This window comes from Phascolarctos cinereus, unplaced genomic scaffold, assembly GCF_003287225.1.
Source record: "Phascolarctos cinereus isolate Bilbo 61053 unplaced genomic scaffold, phaCin_HiC Scaffold_4;HRSCAF=312, whole genome shotgun sequence".
In the NCBI taxonomy this organism is placed as follows: domain Eukaryota; kingdom Metazoa; phylum Chordata; class Mammalia; order Diprotodontia; family Phascolarctidae; genus Phascolarctos; species Phascolarctos cinereus.
In genome coordinates, this window is record NW_027555847.1 from 256,515,559 (window position 1) to 256,539,836 (window position 24,278).

General features: G+C 37.1%; 1 protein-coding gene across 1 annotated transcript in view; it reads left to right on the forward strand.

Annotated features, from left to right (window-relative positions):
• Nucleotides 1-24,278, forward strand: part of LRRC2 (leucine rich repeat containing 2) — a 170,069-nt gene that overhangs the window by 66,884 nt on the left and 78,907 nt on the right. The window contains 1 exon segment of the mRNA XM_078153016.1: nt 14,575-14,731. Coding sequence (XP_078009142.1) covers nt 14,575-14,731 — 157 coding nt within the window.

Consider the following 24,278-nt stretch of genomic DNA (forward strand, 5'->3'; position numbering starts at 1 on the left):
CTGGTAGGTGGCGAAGTTGTTGCTTTGTCTGACAAGCCAGTCACCCCAAGTCACATAGAGATGGGCGAAAATAAAGGTGAAGTAGCAATTATTCGAAGATATGCTCATCTTCCTTCATGATTTTGCAGGTCACAAAGAGCAGATTATTATTTAGACATGAACAATCTTATCTTTGCCATCTATGTAAAATTACAAAGGGAGAAAATTGTGGTAAAGTGGCCTTCTGGGGCATTTCAACATAAATATTTCTTTCAAAGCACATTTGTGTGGGTGAAAGTTGAAATAGGTCCAACTAGAACTTGGTGAATTCTTCTAAACCCCAGTGTACAAACACTGTCACTGATGTGTCTTTTCTTTAAAAGATGTTCCTTTTAGTGGATTTGGGGCTATGTTTTCTAACTTACTGTGTCTTATTTTGATGAGTGACCTTTCTTTTCTGAATCTTCCTTTTAAAAAGCTTAGATTGCTTGGAGTGCCTGACCTGGCCTGCTTTGTACTTTTTTGCTTCTGGGAGATACTGCATCTCTTGTATTTTCTCTGTCTTCTCTTCACGTACATGAAGTCTGCTCTCCTCTGCTCTGATTACTTACTGAAAATGGTGTTGACTACATGACCTAGCATGTTCTAGTAATGGTTTTTAATGGCTGCTTTCATGTGAAGCTTTGTCATTAACAAATCCCTTCTGAAAAGTGGCACAACCTTTCTAAAGAGACTTCAAAATAGCCCTCCTATACCCTCTATCTACATCCTTAGGGTGCCACAAAAACCTATTAAAGTGCTTCCTGTCTGTTTCCTGTAGCAATCTTGGTGCATGTGAGGGTCTTTGAAGTCTTAGGAATAGATTTTTTTTCATTTGAAAATTTCTACTTTTCTGAGGGCACAGGCAGACTTTCATCAAAGTGGAATGGAAGAGGTTCATCTAGGGCCATCTTTTTTTTTTTTTCACAGATGCTGGTGCTGAGGTCTCATTTACCCACAGACATGCAGTGAGACCTACCATAAGTGATACTAGCTGGTGGCAGCTTTTATGGGTGGAGACATACCTCACTAAAGAAATGTTAATGGTTCCCCAACATGTTGTGTATATACTAAGTCCATTTACATACAGAAAGAATTTAATCCACCCATTAGGTCAGCAGGGTATGGAGCATTGCTGATTGGTACATCTGCTGGCATTCCCAACAACAGCAATAGCACTTTATGTTGCAGTGAAATGGAAAGACTTCCTCAGAGGCTTGACATTATTTGCCCGCAGCATGACTTGGCTGGAAGCTTCTTGCTCAAAGTGATGCAGTTGTTCAGAGCCTACATCATCTTGGTCATGGAGTGATTTTTTGCTCTTCTCTAGGGTAAAGCAATTAGAATGTGTATAATTTTCTGTTTCAAAAAGTAGCATTATCAGGGAGGGTTTACTGTATTCTGGGAGATATGGTATCTTTAAGAGACCTTTGTCCCCCAAGACTGGAGGTCCTGGGGACATAATAATTGTACAGTGACACTGAATGTCATTTATCCCTTGGTAAACTCCTACCTTCCAATCCTAGAGATTCTTTAGATTGTTTTCTTGAGCCAACTGTTAAACTACATAGGTCATCCTACTCATTTGACCAGAACAATTTTTCTGCCTCTGCCCATGGTTTTGAAGGATGTTTTTCTATTCTGTAAACAGGATCCTGACTGAGCTTTACCTTTTATAGCTCTTTAGGGTAAAAAGTCTCTGTAATCTCTGCTCTGTCAATATCTTTCAGTTTACGAGCAATCAATTGAACACCAGTCATAACCTCTGTCACAAGAAATATTCCATCTATCAAAAATTCTTTTCATGTCTCTTTTCAGGTTTTCCTTTGATCTTAGCTGTACCTGGTCACCTCTGGCAGTAGTGATAGTACTAACATTTTTGATTTGTTTGTTTTCTTTAGAGATTGTTGTCATAAATGGTTCTCATACCACTAAAGAATTTGTAGGAGTGACACCCATCTGTTGATTATGGACAGTCCATATGGAAATAGCAATTGCTATAGCTATCTAAAATGTCCCAAAGTACATTGGTGTAACAAAATGTGTTTTGACCCATAAAATAATGCTACATATTTGATTTTATGAACTAATAGGACCATTGAGTGACCTATGCCTTCCCCTGAATATTGATAACAAAATGGTAGATACTTTTTTGGCTTAAAAGCTTTGTTGGGATTTGTTAAAAATCCTTTACATTGATGTTGCCTCTGGATTTTTTTAGCCACCCTACCTGTGTCAAATACTGATTTGAGAGCATAAGTCAGGACTGAGCTGTCTTTAACTTTCATGCTAACTGCTTAGAATGCTTTGAAATATATGTGTGTGTGTGTGTGTATGTATATATATATATCTATCTCTATATGTCTATATATATTAAGATAAACTTAAAATAAACTTGTACTCATATAACTGGCTAATATCTAGGTTGTCCTGACACCAGGCTTTCTGCATCTGGAACTATGGTTCTGTTCTTTGGAAAGTTTTCTTATACAGATTTGTACAATATGTAAACATTTCCATTCAACCAATATAACACTTATACTCTCTATCCCTCTTTAAGGCCTCTTGAAAAAGAGGTAACCTGCTTGTACAGACTATAATAGATTGCCTTTAATGAGCCTACATTCTTCACATATTGGAGCCCCCAATGGTTTGAGAGAGCCATACAAAATATAATGAGATGTACAGAGTAATGGAAGTCTCTTATATTTTATGGTATGGCATCAGACATGCATCTTTGATTGGTTTCGTATGTCTATAGCTTTATGTTGATCATTCACAACATCCCTGTGGTCTATTGAAAATATAACTTTTCTTAGAACCTCCCACAGTTTGAGGTCTGAAGTGATAAAGTGATTGTGGGCAACCATCTGGCATGTTTCAGAACTATTAATCTTATTCAGGATGGTTATTAAAAATACATGTCTGCCATTATACTCATCATTTTCATTTTATAAGCTACATATGCTATAAGGTTCAGCAATTACAGGATTTCTATTTTTGTATGGATATCACAGATTTAAGCCTCCATAGCCTCATTGTATTATTCGTAACAAGACGGCACCACCTGCCCAGGTGCATTCACCATACAACTGTCACAACAATCTTTCTGAACTCATTTAAAATTTCAAAAATCACCCAGCAAGAACACACAACAAATAAAGCATTGGGCTTGGAATCAGGAAGCCTTGAGTTCAAATCAAGTCTCGCTTACTAGCTGTATGACCTTGGGCAAGCCACTTCACTTTTGCCTTAATTTCCTTATCTGTAAAGTGGAAATAATGGCACCTATCTCACAGGGTTGTTGTGAATCTTGAAAAAGGTTATATTTATAAAAACAAAACAAAACAAAAACTTTTAGTATAGCTTCTGGTATATAGTCATTGTTGTATTTGTCTTTTGTTCTCAAAGAGGACCATGACTTCAGGGAGATAATGACATGACTTTCAATTGACTTTATTTTGAGTGAGGGAAGGCTGTGCAAGGCTACCAGGCTCATTTTCTCCTCTAGAGCCACTTGGGTCCAGTGACCATATATTCATCAGGAAGACTGGAGATTGCCCAGGATGCACTGGGAGACCCTGGCCCTTTTAAGCTAAGGTCTTTTTAGGTTCTCACTTTAAGTGAGGTAACGCCCCTTCAGTGAGTAGGTTTCTTTAAGAAAGGAGTCAATAAAAAAAAAAAAATCAAACTGGGAGGAGGAGATCCTCAGGGTTGGTGGCCAAAAGAGAAACAGTTACTATTTACATTCACTCTGAGCCAGGAAGGCCCAAAAAACAGCCATTGAGCAGTACCTGGGCATGGACCTTTTGTTGTCCAATCCATGAGCTCCAGAGTGAATTGGGTTTAAGGCTTGGTCTTTGAGAGAGAAATCTAGCCAGTAAACCCCAAGTAGCTTTTGGCCATCAAAATTTACCTTCCTTTGGGCAGAACACCCTCAGGTAAGGGGAGAGGAAAAGAGGGGAGGGGAGAGGAAAAGAGGGGAGAGGAGAGGAGAGGAGAGTGGTGTATCTAATAGGTGCTATATAAATGCTTACTCTTCTCCTCCCCTCCACAAGACAGCATAGCTCTAATGGAAGAGTTTCTTCCCCTTTTCTACCATCTGAATGGACAGATCTCTGGCTGTCGTCATTTTTTCTCCTTCAGATAGATCCAGAATATCATATTTCTAATCTAATGTAACCTAATTTGGAGGGCCTTATTGAATTATATGAAGAATTTCTCTACCCATGCATCCTTAGCAACAGATGTTGTTACATAAGCTGCAATGGTTTTCATGACAGTCTTTTTGAAAATACTTATCATTAGTGAAATATTTCTTGTTGCCTTTGCCCACAGGTTGAAACCAATTTTTTTTTTTTTGCCTCTCTAAGGAGAACCTATAATTCACTTCTTCTGGTGAAGTTAATAGTGAGAATGACAAAACTGAGTCAATTCATTCCCTATTCTTCTAGGTATGTTTAGTCATTGGACAAGAGGATCACATTTAGAGTAGCAACAGTTAAAGTTTAGAGTTGGTCTAAAAACCTATGTGATTTTTAGCACCCTCTTCTCTCCTTTCCTGTTATTCTGCCTACATCACTGGAGGACTGTTATTTTGAATTTGCCTTTGTTTCATAGGTTGCCATAGGCAAAGAAATCATCAGTATTGATGACCCTTTTTCGATTCAGTTCAGAAAGTACTCAGACTGTTTCCTAGACTGTACTAAGTACCATGGTAGTACCTGTCAGAGCCTTTGCTGTATTGGAATAACCCTTGACAATGCAGGGTCATTTCAGGCCACAAGGAAGAATCAGAAAAGGGCTTGGTGGAAGATTATTATCGCTATGATTACTGTGATTGTTATTATTGTTGAGGTTAAGCTCTGCTAACTTCTCTAGACTCACACAACATCTCATTTCAGCAACTCTAAAGATATTTGTAATGGCAAATAACTGAATAGTTGGTTTTCTCAAGTTACGTAGTGGTGACTTTTTTTTCCCCATCAGAAGCACTCAATTAGTCAATCAACAAATATTTATTAGGTATTATTAGGTATATAACAAGCCCTGTGCTAAGTGCTGAGGATACAAAGAAAGTAAAACCACTTTCCCTGCCCTCATTTAGCTCACATTCTAATGGTGGAGACAACATGTAAGCCATACAAGACACATGAACATATACCTATATGTGTGTATGCATCATATACACAATATAGCATAAATTTTTGGCAGTCTCAAATTGAACTTGCTAGAAGTGGGGTGGCTCAGAAAGGCTTCTTGAAGAAAGTTGGATTTGAACTGACTTTTCAAAGAGAATACAAGAGGCTGAAGTAAGGAAAGAGAACATCCCAAGCATGAAGAAGAGCTGGTACAAGTGGGCTAAGTTTGGAGATGGAGTGTTGTTATGTGAGGAACAGCAAATAGGTCAGTGTCTTTAGATTGTAGAGTATGTGGAGGGAAGTCAAGTGTAAGAGATTGGAAAGGGAGGAAGGAGTCAGATTGTGAATGGGTTTAAAAGCCAAACAGAGAATTTTCTGTTTGATCTTGAGATAATAAAGAACAAAGAACCACTATTAAATGTGGGAATATGTGACCTAATCAGACTTGCACTTCAGGAAGACCACTTTGGAAATGGAGTTTAGGACAGAACAGAAGAGGGAGGGAATCTGGATTACTGCAATCAGAAGGCTACTGCAATAGTCCATGCTTAAATAATGAGGGCCCCACACCAGGGTGGTAGCTCTGTCAATGGAGAGAAGGGGAATCATATGGGAGAGGTGTGAACTTAGAAATGACAAAACTTGGTAACAAATATGTGGGGTAAGTGTTGTGAGTGAGTAGTTAAGGATGACACCAACATTGTGATCCTGTGTTCCTTTGAGCGTGGTGGTGCCCTTGAAAGTAACAGAGGCATTTTAGAAGAACAAAGGGGGAAAGATAATGGGTTCTTTTTTAAACATGTTGAGTTTGAGAACTTTTATGGGATATCTAGATCAAATTGTCCAACAGATGGCTAGATAAATGAGACTGGAGGTCAGGACAGAAGTTAAGGCTGGATAGATCTGAGAATTATCTGCATAGATAGAATCATTGGACCCATTGGAACTGATAAGATCATCAACCAATATAGAACAGGGGTTCTTAATTTGTGGTCTGTTAACTTTAAAAAAATTTTGCTAATGAGATTGATAATACCTTGTCCAGGACTCCCAAAATGGGGTGCTGTTAATTGCTTTTTCTTTCTCCTTCCTCAATTTTCCTTGTACTGTACTTTTTACTATATATGTTTTATTCATCACCACCCCATTATTTCCCATCCCTTTCCCACCCCAGAATATAAGCCTATTGAGGGCAAGGACTATGTTGTTCTTGTCTTTGTATAGTAGTACCTTGCATATAATGGGCACTTTTAAAATGTTGATGCAATTAAATTGATCAAACAAATTAAGAGTTTTCCAAAGGAAATTAAGAACTGGATTTATTCAAAAGGCAGCTGTCTTAAACAATTTATTACTGCAGCAAAAAAGTAGGTTTTTCAAATACTTTGAGTGTGAAATAATGCACACTAATACATCTCATAATCAAAGGCCATGGCATATTCTGGAGAAAAGCAAATAAGGGTGGGCATACTAGAGGGGAACTTCAGCATTATCTGGGTTCTTAGAAATGTGTTCTTAATAACAGTATGAGTAAGAAAGGCCTTTAAAAGACATGTTGCCACATCCAGCTGGAGGATATCTATGAGACAAGACAAAGGAGCCACCAGCTCCACAATACTAAAAGTTTAATCTTTTTTTTTTTTTTGCTGGACAATGGGGTTAAGCCCAGGGTCACACAGCTAGTAAGTGTTATGTGTATGAGGCCAGATTTGAACTCAGGTCCTCTTGAATCCAGTGCCAGTGTTCTATCCACTGAGCAACCTAGCTGCCCCTAACAGTTTAATCTTTGATCTTATTATCAGGTCAGCATCTCATCTCTCTTCCTTTCCCCTTTCACTCCACCATTTTTTTAAGCTGAAATGTCATTCTTAAATGGTTATCTTTTTCTTGAGAGAATTTCCTACCGTACCTGGAGTCAAGACATGACTCTAATACAATAACCATAGGGATTAGAGGCAGGCGAATTATATCATCTCTCTGAGCTTCAGATTCCTCATCAGTAAAATGGACTTAGTAATGCCTTTAGTACCTTCCTTATTGGTTCTTGTGAGACTCAGATGAAATAATGAATAGAAAATAAAATCATGTTCATTTACATTTTATAAGTATATGCACAGATAGACAAAGACACTATACTCTGCCTGGGGATCTCTCTAAATGTCTGCTAATATCCCAATATCTTGAATTAATGGATGGCAGAGGTATCTGTTTATGGGTAAGCTATTGATGTTTGTATCTTGTCAATCATGGCTCAAAGATATTACAACAAACATGATAAAGCAAAAATGGAATAAATGTAATAAAGACAAGCAAAAATAAAAGCAGGGAAGGGGGCAAAAAAAGGACAGATTTGAACAGTAAAGATATTTTTTTGTGGGTGCAGAAAACTGTGAAGCCCATAAAAACGTTCTATGGGAAGTTGGAAAGATTTCTCATTACCAGCCTTGAGGCAATCCAAGCATTTTATTTTTTTAAGCTGTCATAAACTGACAAAGACATGAGATGGATTACATTGTAATGTACACCTAGTGGGAAAATGAAGCAGAGAATGAAATGGTCCATATCAGAAAGGGAAAAAGCCCTGCAGAGTTATACATGGACTAAATGTCTGCAGGATGTCAGTAAAGCTTTAGATTTGGTGTTGTGGAATTAGTGACAACTTTACAATCCCTTTTTTTCTAAGGACTGTATTATCTTTTAGTATTCTATCATTTGCATCAAGTAACTCATTCATTCAACAAATATTAAATAAATAAATTGGGGCACTTAGGTGGCAGAGTGCTTAGAGCTCTGGGCTTGGAGTCAGGAAATTGTTGTTGAGCTGTTTCAGTTATCTGACTCTTTGTGACTATTTGGGATTTTCTTGACAAAAATACTGAAGTGGTTTTCTATTTTCTTCTCCAACTCATTTTACAGATGAGGAGACTGAGGCAAACAGGAGTAAGTGATTTGCCCAGGGTAACACAGATAATAAGTGTCTGAGGCTAGATTTGAACTCAGGGAGATAAGTCTTCCTGACTCCAGGCCTGGCACTCTATCACTATACTACCTAGCTGCCCTGGGAGTCAGGAAGACCTGAATTCAAATGTGGCCTTAGATACTTGCTAGCTGTGTGACCCTGTAACAAGTCAGTTAACCTCTGTTTGCCTCAGTTTTCTCATATAAAAAATGGGGATAATTACACTTATTTCATAGGGTTTTTATGAACATAAAATGAAATAATAATTGTAAAGTGCTTAGCGTAAGTGCCTGGCATGTAGTAGACACTTTGTGAATGTTAGTTATTATTATTAAATACCATATGTCAAGCATCATGCTATATACCAGAAATGCAAAGATAAAAAAGAATCAGTTGCTGCCCCCCAAGAAGCTTACATTTTCTTCAAGGAGATAGTGCTCAAAAAAGCTAACATAAATGTACATCTCTCCAAAACTTGTATATTAAATGGGATGCTCTGGTGGAGTGACTGTCCCAAGTTCAAGGAACTTAGTTGGTTTGTACTCTTAAAATCATAACTCTCAAACCTCTAACAATGCATTCAATACCTTTACTCCAGTTATTCAGAGAATATAATTAGCTCAAAAGGCATTTAGTGAAATAGCATAGCTTGAACAGGAGTAACAAAACATTCTTCCTACAAAACTGCAGTGCCATCTCCCTAATTGCTCACAGCATCATTGGGAAGAATACACATATTGAAAGACACGTGTGGTAAAGGCAGCTCCCATCTCTAGCATTGCAGGGCTCTAACTCTCTTCCTCATCTTTTGGAGGTCCTCTCCTCCTGGGCACTAAACCTCTTTTTGGCAGACTGCTCAGATGTGCTCCTTGGATTCTTTTTCTAGAGTTCAGTTTGTCTCCACCGCTGAACTTCTCTGATGAATGCCCCATGTCCTACTGGAAAAGATGCTCTGCATAAGATGTCATTGATGATGAAGAGGGAGGAGATTCTTCAGGAATACTATTCTTCCACAGCCGGCTTTCTCTTCAACTGCAAGGGATGCATGTCTCTCACATTATAGTGCTTCTGTCTTGACTGATTTCCCAGAGAGTATTTCTTATCTGTAGACCTGGCTGCCTTTTCAAATGTCACCGGGGGTGTGGCTGATCCTTCAAACATTCATCACAAACTGCTCTATAATTCCATCATATTGAGGGAAGAAGTTTTTTCATATCACTTAAAAAGTAACAAAATAGAAATGCTTCTTTATCCTTCCTTCATGAGCATTGAATGGTCCTTTACAACCTACAAATAAGCCACTCAGGGCGGGAGTTATTCAAGATCTCACACACTGTATAAAAAGGAAGGAGCTCATTCAAAATGTGAAGGTGTTATGTCCTTTGATAAGGTGCAAATGCAACTACCTTAACTCCTCATTCTTGATGTTACCTGCCGATTACATCCTATAATTTCATCAAGTAACCTGGTGATGCTCAATTGGTTAGAGGACCCCCTGATCAACCCTTTTAACTTTGCACAAAATATATACAAAGTAATATGGAGACAAGGGTACTAAGAATGAGGAGAAGGATCAGAATAGACTTCCTGTAGGAGGTGGTGCTTGAGTTAGATTTTTGCTAAGAGAGCTACACAGTCTAAATGAAAGATAGTGACCCTGACCTTGTTTCTTGCTCAACAGTAATAAAATGAATGCCCAAGAAAATTAATTTTGAAGTTTATAGATTAAAATTATTGATCCAAATTTTTCCTGTGCACAAACTATTTCTTGGAGTCTGCATGAAGTCTTTCAACCCATTAGAGTTGATCCTGGAGGTGATACAAATCTTCATAATTAATTAAGGGAGCAACAGGTTAGACTTATACTTTAGGAAGCATACTTTAGTAGATAAGTTCAGAATGTAGAGACTTGATTCAGAGAAAATAATTAGAAGTCTATTTCAGTAGCCCAGGCAGGAATTGATTAGGTCCTGAGTTAGGGTCGTGGTCATAGGAGTAGAGAAACGATTTCAGATGCAATAGATATTGTGGAGGTAGAAAATATAAGACTTGGCAACTGATTAGATATATGGGGTGAGTGAGAGAGTAATATCATAGCTATAAACTTGGGTGACTAGAAAGATGGTGGTGTCTTCAACAGAAATAGAAAAGTTTGAAAGAGGAATGTATTTGGAAGGGTAAAAAAACAGGAGTATACTTGTACCAATTCAAATCAAACTTGAGCCAGCTAAAAGGAAACCATTGTTAAATCTTCTAGGTGAACATTTACACTTCAGAAATTGACAAATACTACAAATCAGTGATTAGTGTGTTTTCTTGACTGTCTAGACTAAAAAAAGTTATGGTAAAAATGTTATTGATGCAGATTAAATTTAAAAGTACATCACATAATATATTTTTTCTTTTCTTTTACCAGTACAGATAGTTATATTAATTTTGAATATATTGAGTTGGAGATGCCAAATGTGAAAAAAGTAGCTGGAAATTTACAATTAAAGCTCAAGAAAGAGAGACTAGGACCAGATATATAGATCTTGGAGTCATTTGCATAGAGATAATAATTAAGTTTATGGGAATTGATTTGTTTGCCATAAGAAAAAAAAGTGTGTGTATGTGTATTGTGAAAGACAGAAAGGAAGAGAGGGAGGGAAGAACAGAGTTAGAAAGGGAAAGAGACAGAGAGACAGAGACAGAGAGATAAAGAGAGAACAGAGAGGGTTAGAAAGAGAAAGAATAACAGAGAGAGATAGAGACAGAGACAAACAGACAGAATAAAAGAAGGCACAGTACAGTCTTATAGAACACTAACATAACAGAACGTATGTAAAGAAGATGAACCAGCAGAGAAGAATGAGGAGCAAATAGACAGGAAGCAATCAGTATGCCAAAAACCTGAAAGGAGAGAATATAGAGGAGGAAAATACAATCAAAAGTATTAAATGCTGCAGAGAGTTTGAGAAAAATTGAGGCCTGAGAAAAACCCATTATATTTGTCATTTAAGAGATCATTTGTAACTTTGGAGAAAGCAGTTTCAGTTTGGAGATAAAGTCAGAAACAAGATTACAAATGGAGGAGGGAGAAGAGAGAAAGTGGAGACAAGGACTGAAGAGAAAAAATAGGTTTAAGAGAATCAAAAGATAGAAGGTCACAGTCAGATGGAAGAATATCAGAGTTTTGGAACATTGAAAGGGATGAAAGGAAGTAGAGGCACTGAGCATAGACAACTTTTTTTCGAGGAATTTGGCTGAAAATGTGGGGAGAGTACAGGACATATAGCTTCATGCAGGGTCTTGTGAGCCTCTTTTTCATGATAGATGTGTTTCTAGACAAAATAGAGGAGTTAGGAGATAGGAAGAGATTGAAGGTTGGTGAGAAGGAATGATTTGGGAGGAAAATCTGCTGAATAAAATGGTAGGGTGTTCAATCGAGGGTACATTTAAAGGCATGGAGAGAAGAGTCACTTCACTAAGGACTGGAGTAAAAGAGAGAATAAGGAATGATGTAAAGGCATAGAGAGGAGTTGTAGAATGGGATCTTTTTTTTTTTTTAAAATAAGACATAAAATGAGGTTCCTGTCTAACAAGGAAAAAGAAGGAGATGGTATGAGAGAATTGAGGAGGGAAGAGAAGATTTGAAAAAGACTCTGTGGAAAGTGGGGAAAATCAGTTAAAGAAGGGAAAAAAGGATAATCTGTTCTTAATTTTTCCTTTTCACTATTACAAACTTGGAGAAAGATCAACAAAGATGGACATTTTTCAATACGAGGAAGAATAGAGAAAGGGGGACTGAATATGAAATATGAATCTTCATTTTGCATAGTTTTTTGTTTGATATATTTCAAATGTAACATGGTAGTTCCAACTCTGTCCTACTTGTTTGTGTCCCCTTTTGAAATTCTGTCTTTCTTTTACTTGCTTTTATTTTTAATGATCCAGTGACACTCAAATTTCCTTCCTTTTTAAAACATCATTATCGCAATCTCAACTTTCTTCTCCCCTAAATAAAAACCCTGCCTTGTAAAAATATAGTCATACAAAACAAGTGTATACATTAGTTGTGTCTGAAAATTGATGTCTGATTCTACACTTCTTTGATAAGAAATGGGACACATCATCAGTTTTCTATGCCTGTGATTGATCTTTGCATTGATCATAGTTCTTGAATATTTCATAGTTATTTTCCATTGTTGTTGTTATTCAGTGATTATCAGACATGTCTGACTCTTCACGATCCCGTTTGAGATTTTCTTGGCAGAGATGCTGAAGTGGTTTGCCATTTTCTTGTCCAGCTCATTTTACAGATGACAAAACTGAGGCAAACAGGGTTAAGTGACTTTCCCAGGGCCACACAGGTAGTAAATAGCTGAGACAGATTTGAACTCAGAAAGGTAAGACTTCCTGACTCCAGGCCCGGCACTCTAACCACTGTACCATGTAGCTGTTTTTCTTTTTTATGTTATGAACACTGCATGAATTGCTCCACTGACTCTGCTTGCTTCACTCTGCAACAGTTCATAAAAGCCCTACTAGATTTTCATCATTTCTTATTGCAGAAAGATATTCCATTACATTCATATGACATAGTTTGTCCAACCATTCCACAGTCGATGGGCACTTGCTTTGTTTCTAGTTCTTTATTACAACAAAATGATGCTATCATACATGGGTCCTTTCCCTCCAAAAGGGTTGTATGCCATAAATTTGTAGTGGATTCAGTTTGGTTTTGTGATTTCTTCCATTTAGCAGCCCATGAGTTGGAACAGAGAGAGGACAGTTGGAATAATCCAAGGCTGGCATATGCCAAGGTTTCAGCTGGGAGAAGATGAGGGTTTAGGGGAAACAAAAGATTCAAGAGCATAGAACACTGTAGAATTGAACTGGTTAACTATCGAGCTCAGATTCAGAAGGGTAAAAAATGAGGTTAGAGCAGGGATGATAGATTGTGAAAGAGCTGAGGGGAATAAAGACTGCAGGTTCTTTTGAGAACACATAATAGGTTTAAGGGGGACAAAACTTAGGGGGAGAGAGAGAGAATGATTGGAACTTATGGTTTGATAAAAGTACTTTAAAGTTTTTACCCATTGAAGTGTAACATTTTGTGAGTGATGATGAGAGCAAGGATGTGTCCCTCCTTGTCTGTAACTGAGGTTGAGTGGAGGGGTTAGAATGTTTGAGGAGGCATCAACATGATGTTCCCAGTAAAAAGACAAGAGTTAAAGTAGAGAAGAAGACTATAAGGGAAGTACTAAATTCCTTGTGAAAGCAGGGAGAATTCCCTGGGGGGCAATTAAAAATTGCTGCTAGGATATTGATTGGGTAGTAAGTTTGAATGGAATGACATATAGAAGATGTGGAATGGTGGCAGTAAAGAGATATTCTGGAAATGGCATTGGGAAGCAACAAGCATAACAGCTCCTCCAGGATCAGTATGTTGGGGAGTGTTATACAAAGGGCAGTCGGTGGTAGAGAGGTGGCTAGGGCTACAGTTACATTTGGGCAGAGGCAAATCCCTACAAGTGTGAGTAAATGGAAGGAGTCTTACAGGAAGAGAACTAAAATGAAGGTTAATTATGGAACAGAATTCCAGAGGGCACAGTAGAAGAGGGTAAAGTGAGACATGGAATGGGTACAGTTGTGCTGAATCAGGATAAAAGAATGGTAACTAGGGGTTTGGGGAAGGATCTGATTTATATTTAGGTGGTTGGTGATTCACCAACACAGAGAGTAGGAGAAGAAGAGGTGGTATTAGTCATTTTGGTTGATTCCCAGGTGCAAACATTAATGGCCCTCTTTGTTCTCAGTGGTCTCCACATAAAATGACTTTTTCTGGGTTACCCAATTAATTAGCCATGTTCTAGGATTAGAACACAGATCATTTGACTCCCTAATGTTCTTTCTTTTATAAGTATCTTACAAAGTCAACCTCTTTCTGCTGTTTGGAGCTATTTTCACATAGGCCAATAGGGACATCTATCAAGTGGATACCATCGAGAAAAATGCAGTGAAATTATAGAAGCTTCGTTATCAACTTATGAATATAATTAAGGGAAAAGGTATACAAATCATTAAAAATATTAAAGTGCCGTAGTGTACATTAAGGACTCTACAGTATCTCCCTCTCCTCCCCCCAAAACAAACAAATAAACAAACATCCTTTCTTAGTTTTACCAAGCAGCTGATTTTCAAAAGCTATTGTCTCTTCGTTACACTTTTAAAAATGGACAAATCTTTGAAACTAAGTAAATGGCATCTATGATCCTCTCATGCTTTATTTAGTAAATGGCTATGTAAATAAAAGTTTAATAGCTCTTTTGGTAACATACTGTTTTATTTGACCATGGTATATATTGTCATGTGTATGTATATATGTATGTATGCATGTGTATGTATCATTACCAATGAGCACCAAATTACCCACTTGATAGTTCTGATTAATATAATTTTGTTCCATTTTAGGAACTCCCAGATTCCCTGAGGGAACAGACCCATCTGAAAGAATGGCATATAGAAAATACCCTGATTCAGACTATTCCTACTTATATTCAGCTCTTTCAGGCGATGAAGATTCTGGATTTGCCAAAAAACAAAATCACACATCTTCCTGCTGAAATTGGTACGTGATTGAGCTACTGCAATTTGACCTCTTCTTAGGGGTGAGCAGACAATTATATCATTATAGCTTATTTTGGTGGAGGCTCTGCAACCTCTTCCTTTAGATTACTGTTTTCAAAAAGTGGGTAGGCTACTTTTATGGATTTATGTATACCATCCACTTATATCATTATCCCTTATTCAGTTCTCCTTAGTTTATGTGAAATGGTTACATGCTTGTGGTTCAGAGATTTGGTGGCCACACAGATCCCTTCAGTAAACATATCCTCTCTCTATGTTATAGACAGATTTCTGGACTTGGAATCAGGTAGACCTGGAAACAAATCCCATCTTTAATCTTTACTAGCTTTGTGACTATGGACAAATTGTTTATCCTCTCTGAGCCTCTATTACTTCATCTGTAAAATGGGGTTAATAATACTGGTAGTATGTAACTCACTGGGTTGTAGTGAAGCCCAAATAAAATAATTTGCAGTCAATAGTCAAAAAACATTTAGTAAGCATGTACTTTGTGCTAGGCATTGTGCTAAGCGCTCCAGATGCAAATTAATAAAAGGAAGTTCCTGTCCTTAAGAAGCTTACCATCTAATGGGGGAAGACAATACACAAAAGTAAACTGAAAAGTGAGAGGACTCAGGGAAACGGTTTCCATCATTGGGTATGATAGAGAAGTCAAAGAAGTACTAAATGAATGGAGCAGGGTGGGAAATGAGATGTCTGAATCATAAATCACGTTGCACATTTTTAAGTCATGTAAAATGCCAGCTATTATCATTATTTATATGCAACTTTCCAGACTACAAAGTGTTTTTCTTCACAATGATCTTGTGAGATAGATTATTTAAACAAAATTTTAAAAAAAATTTACAAGTTAGTAAACAAGCTAAGTTTTTCCTCACACAAGTTTGTGCAGTTTGTAAGTAAAAGAACTGGGAATAGATCCTGGGCCTTCCAACTCCAACTCCATTGCTGTTTTAATTATAATAAATAATAGCATTACCTATGACACCACATAATAATATTCATTATAGGATTTAAGTTGTAACCAACAAATGTTATGTCTGAGTGTACCTATTTTAATTATCAAGACATAGGCAGTTTATCAGACTGAATTCTTGGTGAGACCAGAATAATGTTGCTCTCATCCTCATTGTACCTGTTGACTGTGGACTCTCTTATACTTATAGTCACGTACTAAGATCTCTGTTGGTCTACAGCGTATGGTGCAACCAAGAGGAAGTGCCAGAACCTTAGCCACCCTGGTATGATTTTTAAGGACTACAATTTTTAACTGAAGCAAAGAGAGTGAAAAATTCTCATCACAGGAGAGTTTGTTCAACATGATAAGGTTTAGAAAACATAGCTTTTGTTTATAGCTTTGATTTTGTTTGAGGAACTACCATTTTGCCTCTTAAATGGGAGCAAACATCCCCAGAAAATAACTGTTTCTTATTTTCCCATGCACTGATTTTTTTTTTCAGTAAAAGAGACTTTGACTTTGATATCAAGGGATGCCTTGATGGGTACAAAAAACCCCATGGAGTGGGCCTTATTAGGGATGATTTGATTGACTTAATCTTTTGTGAACAAAAACCATCCTTTGGCCTGGGTGTATAAAAGAGCACAAATAGAACCGTCAAAGTCATTGTGTGTGATGTGAATTCCTGAATTTCAGTCTTCTGTAGGAATATAAAGAATTCCTAGACTAAAGATTAAGTGCATGATCCTGGATCTGGAGAGGGAAAGGACTGACCCATGATGCAAAGGAGTAAAGACTGGACTTTGCCTTCTCATCCTAATATGAGTTATTTGGATTGTACTTGTCCAGTGGAGAGGGGGTTGCCTTTATAGTTTCCTTTCTGGGATATGGGAATAAATACAAAGGCTTAATAGTGTATTTTTTTTTAATTAAAAGTATTTTGTTTTGTTTATTTAATTTAATTTATTATTTCCTTCTTAGAATTTAATTTAATTTAAATGTTTATTTATTTATTTAATCAGCCAGAATCTTCTTTCTCATTTTCTCACCCCACCATTCCCCCTGACAAAAGAAAACCCATTGCAAATATACATAGGCCATCAAAATAAATTTCTGAAAAAAATTGTCTCATTTTTCCTTCTGAGTCTTTCACTTTCTATCATGAGGTGAGCAACATATTTTATCATTAATCATTTGGAGTCATGGTTGGTTGTTGCTTAATAAGAGATCAGTACAATAGTACTCTATCACATTTATATACAATGACTTGTTTATCCATTCCCCAATCTGTGGCTACCCCCTTAGATTCCCATTCTTTCTTAGCATAGTTTTATAAGATTGGGGTTTATAAAAGTCTGTGGGTGGAAGGTAGAAAGGAGAAGAGAAATATAAAGACCTATTTGTAGACTGTGTCTGCTTTTTAAATATAGAAACATTAAACATCTGAAGGTTACATGCAGAGATGAATTATTTGGCCATGGTCAAAAAAACAGATAAATTCAATTTAATTCAATTCAACAGTTCTTTATTTTCTTTTACTGTTATTTTCTTTCTTTCTAAAAATAGTATTTTATTTTTTCCCCAGTTACATGTCAAGGAAACTTTTAGCATTCATTTACACAAGATTTTGTGTTCCAAATCTTTCTCTCTCCCTCCCCTCTTTTGGAAATGGTAGGCAGTTTGATATAGTTTATATATATATACACTATCATGTAAAAGTATTTCTATATTAGTCACAGTTCGACATTTCTTTTAAGTGCTTACTACATACAAAGCAGTGTGCTAGGTTCATTGTATATAAAGAGAGAAAAAAGTCCTTGCTCTCAAGAAACTTATTTGCATAAAATCAACATACATTCCTTGCCATTTCTATAGTGATAATGGCAGAAAGCAGGGAGTTAGAAAGTACCCCAAACTACTTAGTTCTTAAAATGTTTGCGAACATTAATTTAATTATCAATTCTTATAATATTAATTTTTTCTCTTAAAGGTCAATGAATTCATATGTTGTTGGAGAAATCACATATATATTGCTCATTCTCCCTATAACTGAAAATGGAAGACATAAAGAAAGTAATGCTAAATATAAGGGTGTCTCCTTTGAAAGGCAGGAAAATAAAAAGTAGAGTTGATTTCATCATGAGAATTAGCAAAAATGTAATCTCATGGTATACTTTGTCATTTCATCTTGGAGTGCTTGTGATGAGACTGGGTAAAGAGGCTACCATGAAGATGGTTGGAGATATAAGGATGTCATAGTAGATAGAGTGCTGGTTTTGGAGTCAGGAAGACTTGTATTAGAATCCTGCTCCAGACTCTAACAAGCTGTATGACTGTGAACAATTTGCTTTATCTCCTTCTCAACCTCAATTTCTTCATCTGTAAAATGAAGATAATAATAGTACCACATTCATAGGCTATTTATGAGGATGAAATGAAATGATACATGTAAAGCACTTCATAAACCATAAAGTCCTGTATAAATGACAGATATATTAAAATAATTGTACCTCATGCAACACACAACTGGTGTGGATGATGAAGTGAAGAAATTAGATGGAGAACCTAAGAGCCTGCAAACTAAGTCAATGCATTCATTAATAGTTGATGACTGCATTGAAAAAGTGAGCATAAGAAAGATGACGGGATCAAGAAATGACAGATGTTAAAACCTACTGAGAAGTTTCACATCTGTAAATACTTTCTCCTATAAGAGAATTGGTATATGTGGTATGTAGCAAGTTTGAGCAACATCCACTATAATAAAGTGAGCCACTTCTTAATAGAGAGGAAATCAGTGGTTATTGAAATCACAGTCAGTCAGAAAATCCTAATGTATTGCTGCCAAGTGAGAAACGAGGAGATGTCTGAGCAGAACTCTGTCTTTAAATGGACGTTTGAAATTCATGGCCTCACTTGCCAATCAGAGTTGCAGAGAGTATTGATGAAGTGGAAGACTAGAGTGTATAAAATCTTACAGGATGATGAGGATATCTCAAACAACAAAATTATTCATAGCTAAGACAGATACAGCTGCTATACATTCAAGAAGCTAGCAATAATTAGCACATGTAATATATGGCATATAGTATCATAGGCAATCCCACGTAAGGCATATATACATTGCATGGGCAAACAGTATTATTGTCTTGTTACATGTATGTTTACTTCCCCAGTTTCTTCTACTATGTCATAAATTAGTCATGTTACTAGTTGTTTGCTTCTAGCTCTTTGAGGCTAGAACACTAGGTATAGATCAAACATTTTTGCATCCATGCCAGAACTGGTTGATAAGTAGATCATCATTTTGATCAGAGCTACAGTCATTAATTCCTAAATCTGAACTTATTGAGGAGCCAAATTGGCTTTTAGAATGTTTAATTATTATAGGTTGTCTCTGTATTCTAGGGGTCTTTATGGCCAAGGTTCTGGCTAGAGATTTGCTTCCTTGGCGTTTAGCTTCCCAGTCTTCTCCCAACAGGGATATCATAGGAAAGACTTTTGTATTTCTTCGCAGGGTTTCTTCACTTGGCACAACATCTTCTTCTGAGTTATTATGTGGCTCTGACAGACCTTTTGCAATTGCTGGGTAGTCTCTTTTCCTTCGAGTTTGCTAGATAATCGACCATTCTTTCTTTCCTTCTGTTTATCAGGGAGTCTGATATCTATAGGTAATAGATGATTCCAATCAATGGTCTTCATAGGTCCTAACCATTTTCTGGCACCATTTTACAAACTGGCAAGTTGAATAGTCTCTTAACAACTTGATATAAAGTAAATTTCACTAGATCTACTAATTCCTGTGTTATCTTAACACCCAGTTTTATCAGCAAAGCTCTGTGATTTTGAGGCAATTCTTGCCTGTGTTCCAGACTCTTATAACCCAAAATCAATGGCTGACGCAGCATCTTCTAGGGGCCTGAGAATACCATTCCTGGCTAGCCAGTCCCCAGCAATAACACTAACTGAGTTGACATCAAAGTTAAGACTGGGCAAGAAGTTAAAGAGGTGGAAACTAACAAATGTTGGCAAATGTAGTAGAATTGGTCTTGAAATGGGTATCTAGAGGAATCTATTTAACTTGTGAAATTATTAACCTTTTCATTTGTTACTGTAAACTATTCCCTCCCCATCCCGTATGCCCTTTGAATTCTCCATAATAAAGTTCTTTTGAATCACTTAAGAGACAGACATGCTTTTATCAGGCAACAGAGGAAGGGTGGGGTCAAAAGAAATACTTGTGGTCTTCCTGAAGAGGACAGCAGTGAGCCACATTTCTGGTGGACAAAACACTTGGTGTCTTGGATATAGGGGTCTTGTTGTATGCCGTGACACCAACAGAAGTAAGCCATAATTTCTCCCCACTCTTTTGACTGTTGGTGGGGGGAAGATTGTTGTTGTTGGGGTGAGATGTTCAAGGCAGATGTAACTAACTGGGAGGGCAGTGCAAGTGTAACAAGTCACTCACTGAATGAGAAATTCTTGACCTGGGGTCCAAGCACCCCTAAGGGAGGGGCATACTGCTACTAAATGCTTAACAAGTCTTTTTGAAAAGCAGAACACACACGTTTCATCTGCATTATTAATGCTTCCTCCATCACTTTCTCGCTTCTAGATAATCAACAGAATAATAAATCAAGCCTTGATTTGAAATGTTTGCTAATTTCCAAGGTGCAAATACTCAGACTAAAAAGAATTCACAATTGGCTTTCTCTAGCCAGTTTGAGCTGGCTCTAATATAGCTGTGTGCTTAAGTGATCTGTGGAGAGATTTCAGGGGGTCTGTGAATTTATTAATATATTGTTATTCAGTGGTGTGTGACTCTTTGTGACCTCAATTGGCCTTTTCTTGTCAAAGATGCTGGAGTGGTTTGGCATTTTCTTCTTCAGTTCATTTTACAGATGAGAAAACAGAGGCAAACAGGTTTAAGTGACCTTCCCAGGGTCACATGACTGGTAGGTGTCCGAGGCCAGATTTGAACTCAGGAAGGTGAGCTTTCCTGATTCCAGGCTTGGAAGTGGATATACTGTGATATCTAGATGCTTTTGTGTGTGTGTGTGTGTGTGTGTGTGAGCGTGTGTACACAATACACTATCTATACAGATACACACACGTTACATGTATGTTATATATGTGTAAAACACACACACATATAGATAGATAACTATCTTATAATATTATGTATTTATTTTATCCATTTAAAAACATTATTCTGAAAAGGACTTCACTGGACTGCCAATAAATCTATGATATAAAAAAGATCAGGAAGTCCTCGTTTAGGTTTATGTTGGGGGAAGAGAACAATTGACAGACAGGTAAGTCTTTGAATGTACTGACAGATAGGAATTCACCTCCTTGGATTCTCTACAATTCTTTCCTTGGGCATCTTGAAAAGGGAATGAAAATAATTATTTTTAGGGATCAAAGCTTCAAATGAAATTTTACTTTTACATAGAAATCATTCTTCCATTGAACTCATGTACCCAGTGGTATCCTCTTCCCCACACCGACAACACAGACCAAAGCAAACAAATGAGCAGCCACAGCAATGGGATACATTATTTCCTCGCCATCCTTCAGGCACATGTACTACAAGTAAGACATTCTTTAATGAGCTAACCCTTCTTGCTGTCCAAGCCAATGTTCAAACTGAGGTTTCAAAAACAAATTCCATTTCCTAAAGGAAATCAACCTGAAGGGAATGTTTACCAGATCATCTTATCTGTGTGTCTGTGTACTCTCATATGTGTACAGTATATTCCCCTTTAATAGCCTTGAATCAAGCAAAGATGACCACTGGAGCTGAATGCCCCCGGTTTCACAAAGCTACATTAATTTTCAAATAGTAGTAGAGATAATAGGGTCCCATTGCGCCTGCTGCTCAATGTGAGTCTGTTGCTTGTAAAAAGGCCTAGAGCCTGGAATGTATTACAGCTGGCAGTCTGCACTGGAATGCCTCTAGACTGGCAGGGGAGGAGGTGTGCGCTGTCCAAATTGAGAGACGGGCAGACAGAGCTCAATGTGGGGAACCTGACTTTGTTGTACTTGGTCCCCAGCTAAGTACAGCTGAGCAGGACTATTAGTCCTTTCCATTTTTAAGTTTTGAAACCAAACACTTTCCCTTCTGTTTCCTTCCAAAAGATGTTTAGATTTGAGTACTCCTCACTCTCTTGACATTTGACTCTTCCTACTTTGCAAAGAGGAGAATGTATTTCTATAATAATAGTTAGTAGAATTTAATAAAAAATAATCAGTGAAATAGATTTTTTCCTAGTGTGAAAAAACACCCCAGTTCTGTTATTCACTATTTCTGTGACCTTAGACAATTCACTTAAACTCTTTGGGTCTCAGTTTCCTCAGCTGTCAAATGAGAGGGAGGGGTTAGAAGACCTCCAAGGACTCTGCAAGCTTCAAATCTGACAATCCTCTATGTGGCTTGCATTATTTGTACAAAAACAACTTTGATAGACAGGCAGGCAGTATCACTGATGGACTTGATGCATAACCCTATAAAGTATGAGCAGAGGTTAATGAAATCAAAAGCCTGACCAAAACATTCATTGACATCTTCAGGGTAATTCTTTGTACTTTTGCCAATTGTCTTAACTTTCTCTGTTGTTCTTTTTAATTAAAAAAAATTAATTTTAGAAACAGTTGAGGAAATGGGTAGTGATAGTGGTACAATTCACATTAGCCCCACTTTAGTTGTTTTGTGCACTGGTTCTCTCCTCTAGGGCATTTCCTATGGCAAGGATCAATTGCTCTTTGATATTCCTCTTAGTCTGAAAACTTGTTTTCCTTGAGCCATGATTACATCTGATTTCAGCTATTCTGACAGAATCAACATTGTACCATATCAGCCATATTAATCCGGTAGAACTTTTACGTAAGATCACGGGTTTAAGCCAAGGAAGAAGTCTACACCCACTTATCAGTTGATTAAAGCTGCTTATTGGCAGGGTTTTCAAGCAGGATTTTGTTTTCTTTGTCTATAACTGTATCTGGCACCCAAATATCCAGTGATGCTGTGAGGCTTAAATGAGATAATGAATATAAAGCACTTTGGAAATATAAATTCCATATTTAAATGCCAGTTATTTATTAATATTGTTATTGATGTTGTTGTTATTATTAACCTACATTTGCTAGGCCTACAGTCAGGTAATGATTTCATTGACCCTTAGTTCCTACTATACTCGTGCTGAACTCAAAGAATGTTTATTGAGCGAAACATGGGTCTGCCGGTAAATGTTTAACAGCTGTGCTCTCCAGAAAGAAAGAAAAAATGTATGCACCCACACATTTAAGTTTAATCTTCACTATTAATACATAATTAAGTCTAGATAATCAATAAAACAATAAGCCAAACCCTGATTTATACAAATTTCTGATTTGTGAGGTTTAAATGTTCACATTGAAAATTTGATGATTGGCTCTTGCAAGTTAGGGCTGGATCCCATACACCCCTGGGTATATCACAGCTAAAAATTTGCTTTGGACAAAAGGTGGCAGCGTATTTAGTTAGGTGACAGGAGAAAATGTTGTTTAGTGTTATAGTTCACTTTAGAATCTGGGTTATCAAGGATCATTCTCTGGCCTTATTAAATCAGTTTGGGAATTTTCTGTCCAGGGCAAAGTAACAGAGAAACAGGCTACCTGATTGTGCAAGGGTTTATGTAGTTTTTGTTAGCATGAATCAGCAAATATTATGACCCTAAACTAATCAGCCTTTGTCATCATGGAGATTATAGTTCCACAAAGTAAAGAAAAGCAGTATGGGATATTCTACCCATTGTACTTTAATGGGAAATCTCTCAAATGAAGGCATACCTTGAATTTATTTTTTAAAGTCAGAGCATAAAGTTATATATCAATCAGATTATAGATTTATGGGTCACCTTACCTCACCACCATTTGTCATTGGAATGGGAGTCTTAAGTGAAACAGAGGGAGGTTGCAAGCACCCAAAGGGATCAATTTCAAAGAAGAAAAAGGGTAGATCCGCATGAATGATGGCAGCTTAAGTCATGAAATGGAGATATTGTGATGGAAGAATGTTTCTGGCCACAGATGCTTGTAATGTTCAGGTCTTTGAGACTGCAACATAACATGGCAGCAATAAAGAACTCTAGATTTTTTGCTAACCAAGAATGTAGTAGTAGCCAGAACTTTTTTGAAGGTACTTCTGGGACAGGACCCCATTTTCCCTTTTTAAAAAAAGTCTTTAATAATATCTTCTGTTTTATATCATCATAATTTTCTCCAGAATTCCTCCCCTGTCTCTCCCAGAGAGTCATCTCATGTAACAAATAGTATTTTTTAAAGTCAAGAAAAAAAAAAGAAAAAGAGGAAAAAAATCAGTACAACTGATCAATACATTGAAAAAGCTAAAAAACAGAGTTGAGGCTATCTCTGAAGAGGAGGGATCTTGATGTTCCGAGGAGGAAGCAGCTTCTTGATCTCCAGGGAATGACATAATAGCGCCACGGGAACTGTCAGTAGAAGGAAAGATAATTTAGTGACAGTCAGAGGAAGGTCGAAGTGTTGTAGAAGTTGGGGCTTTGTTGCT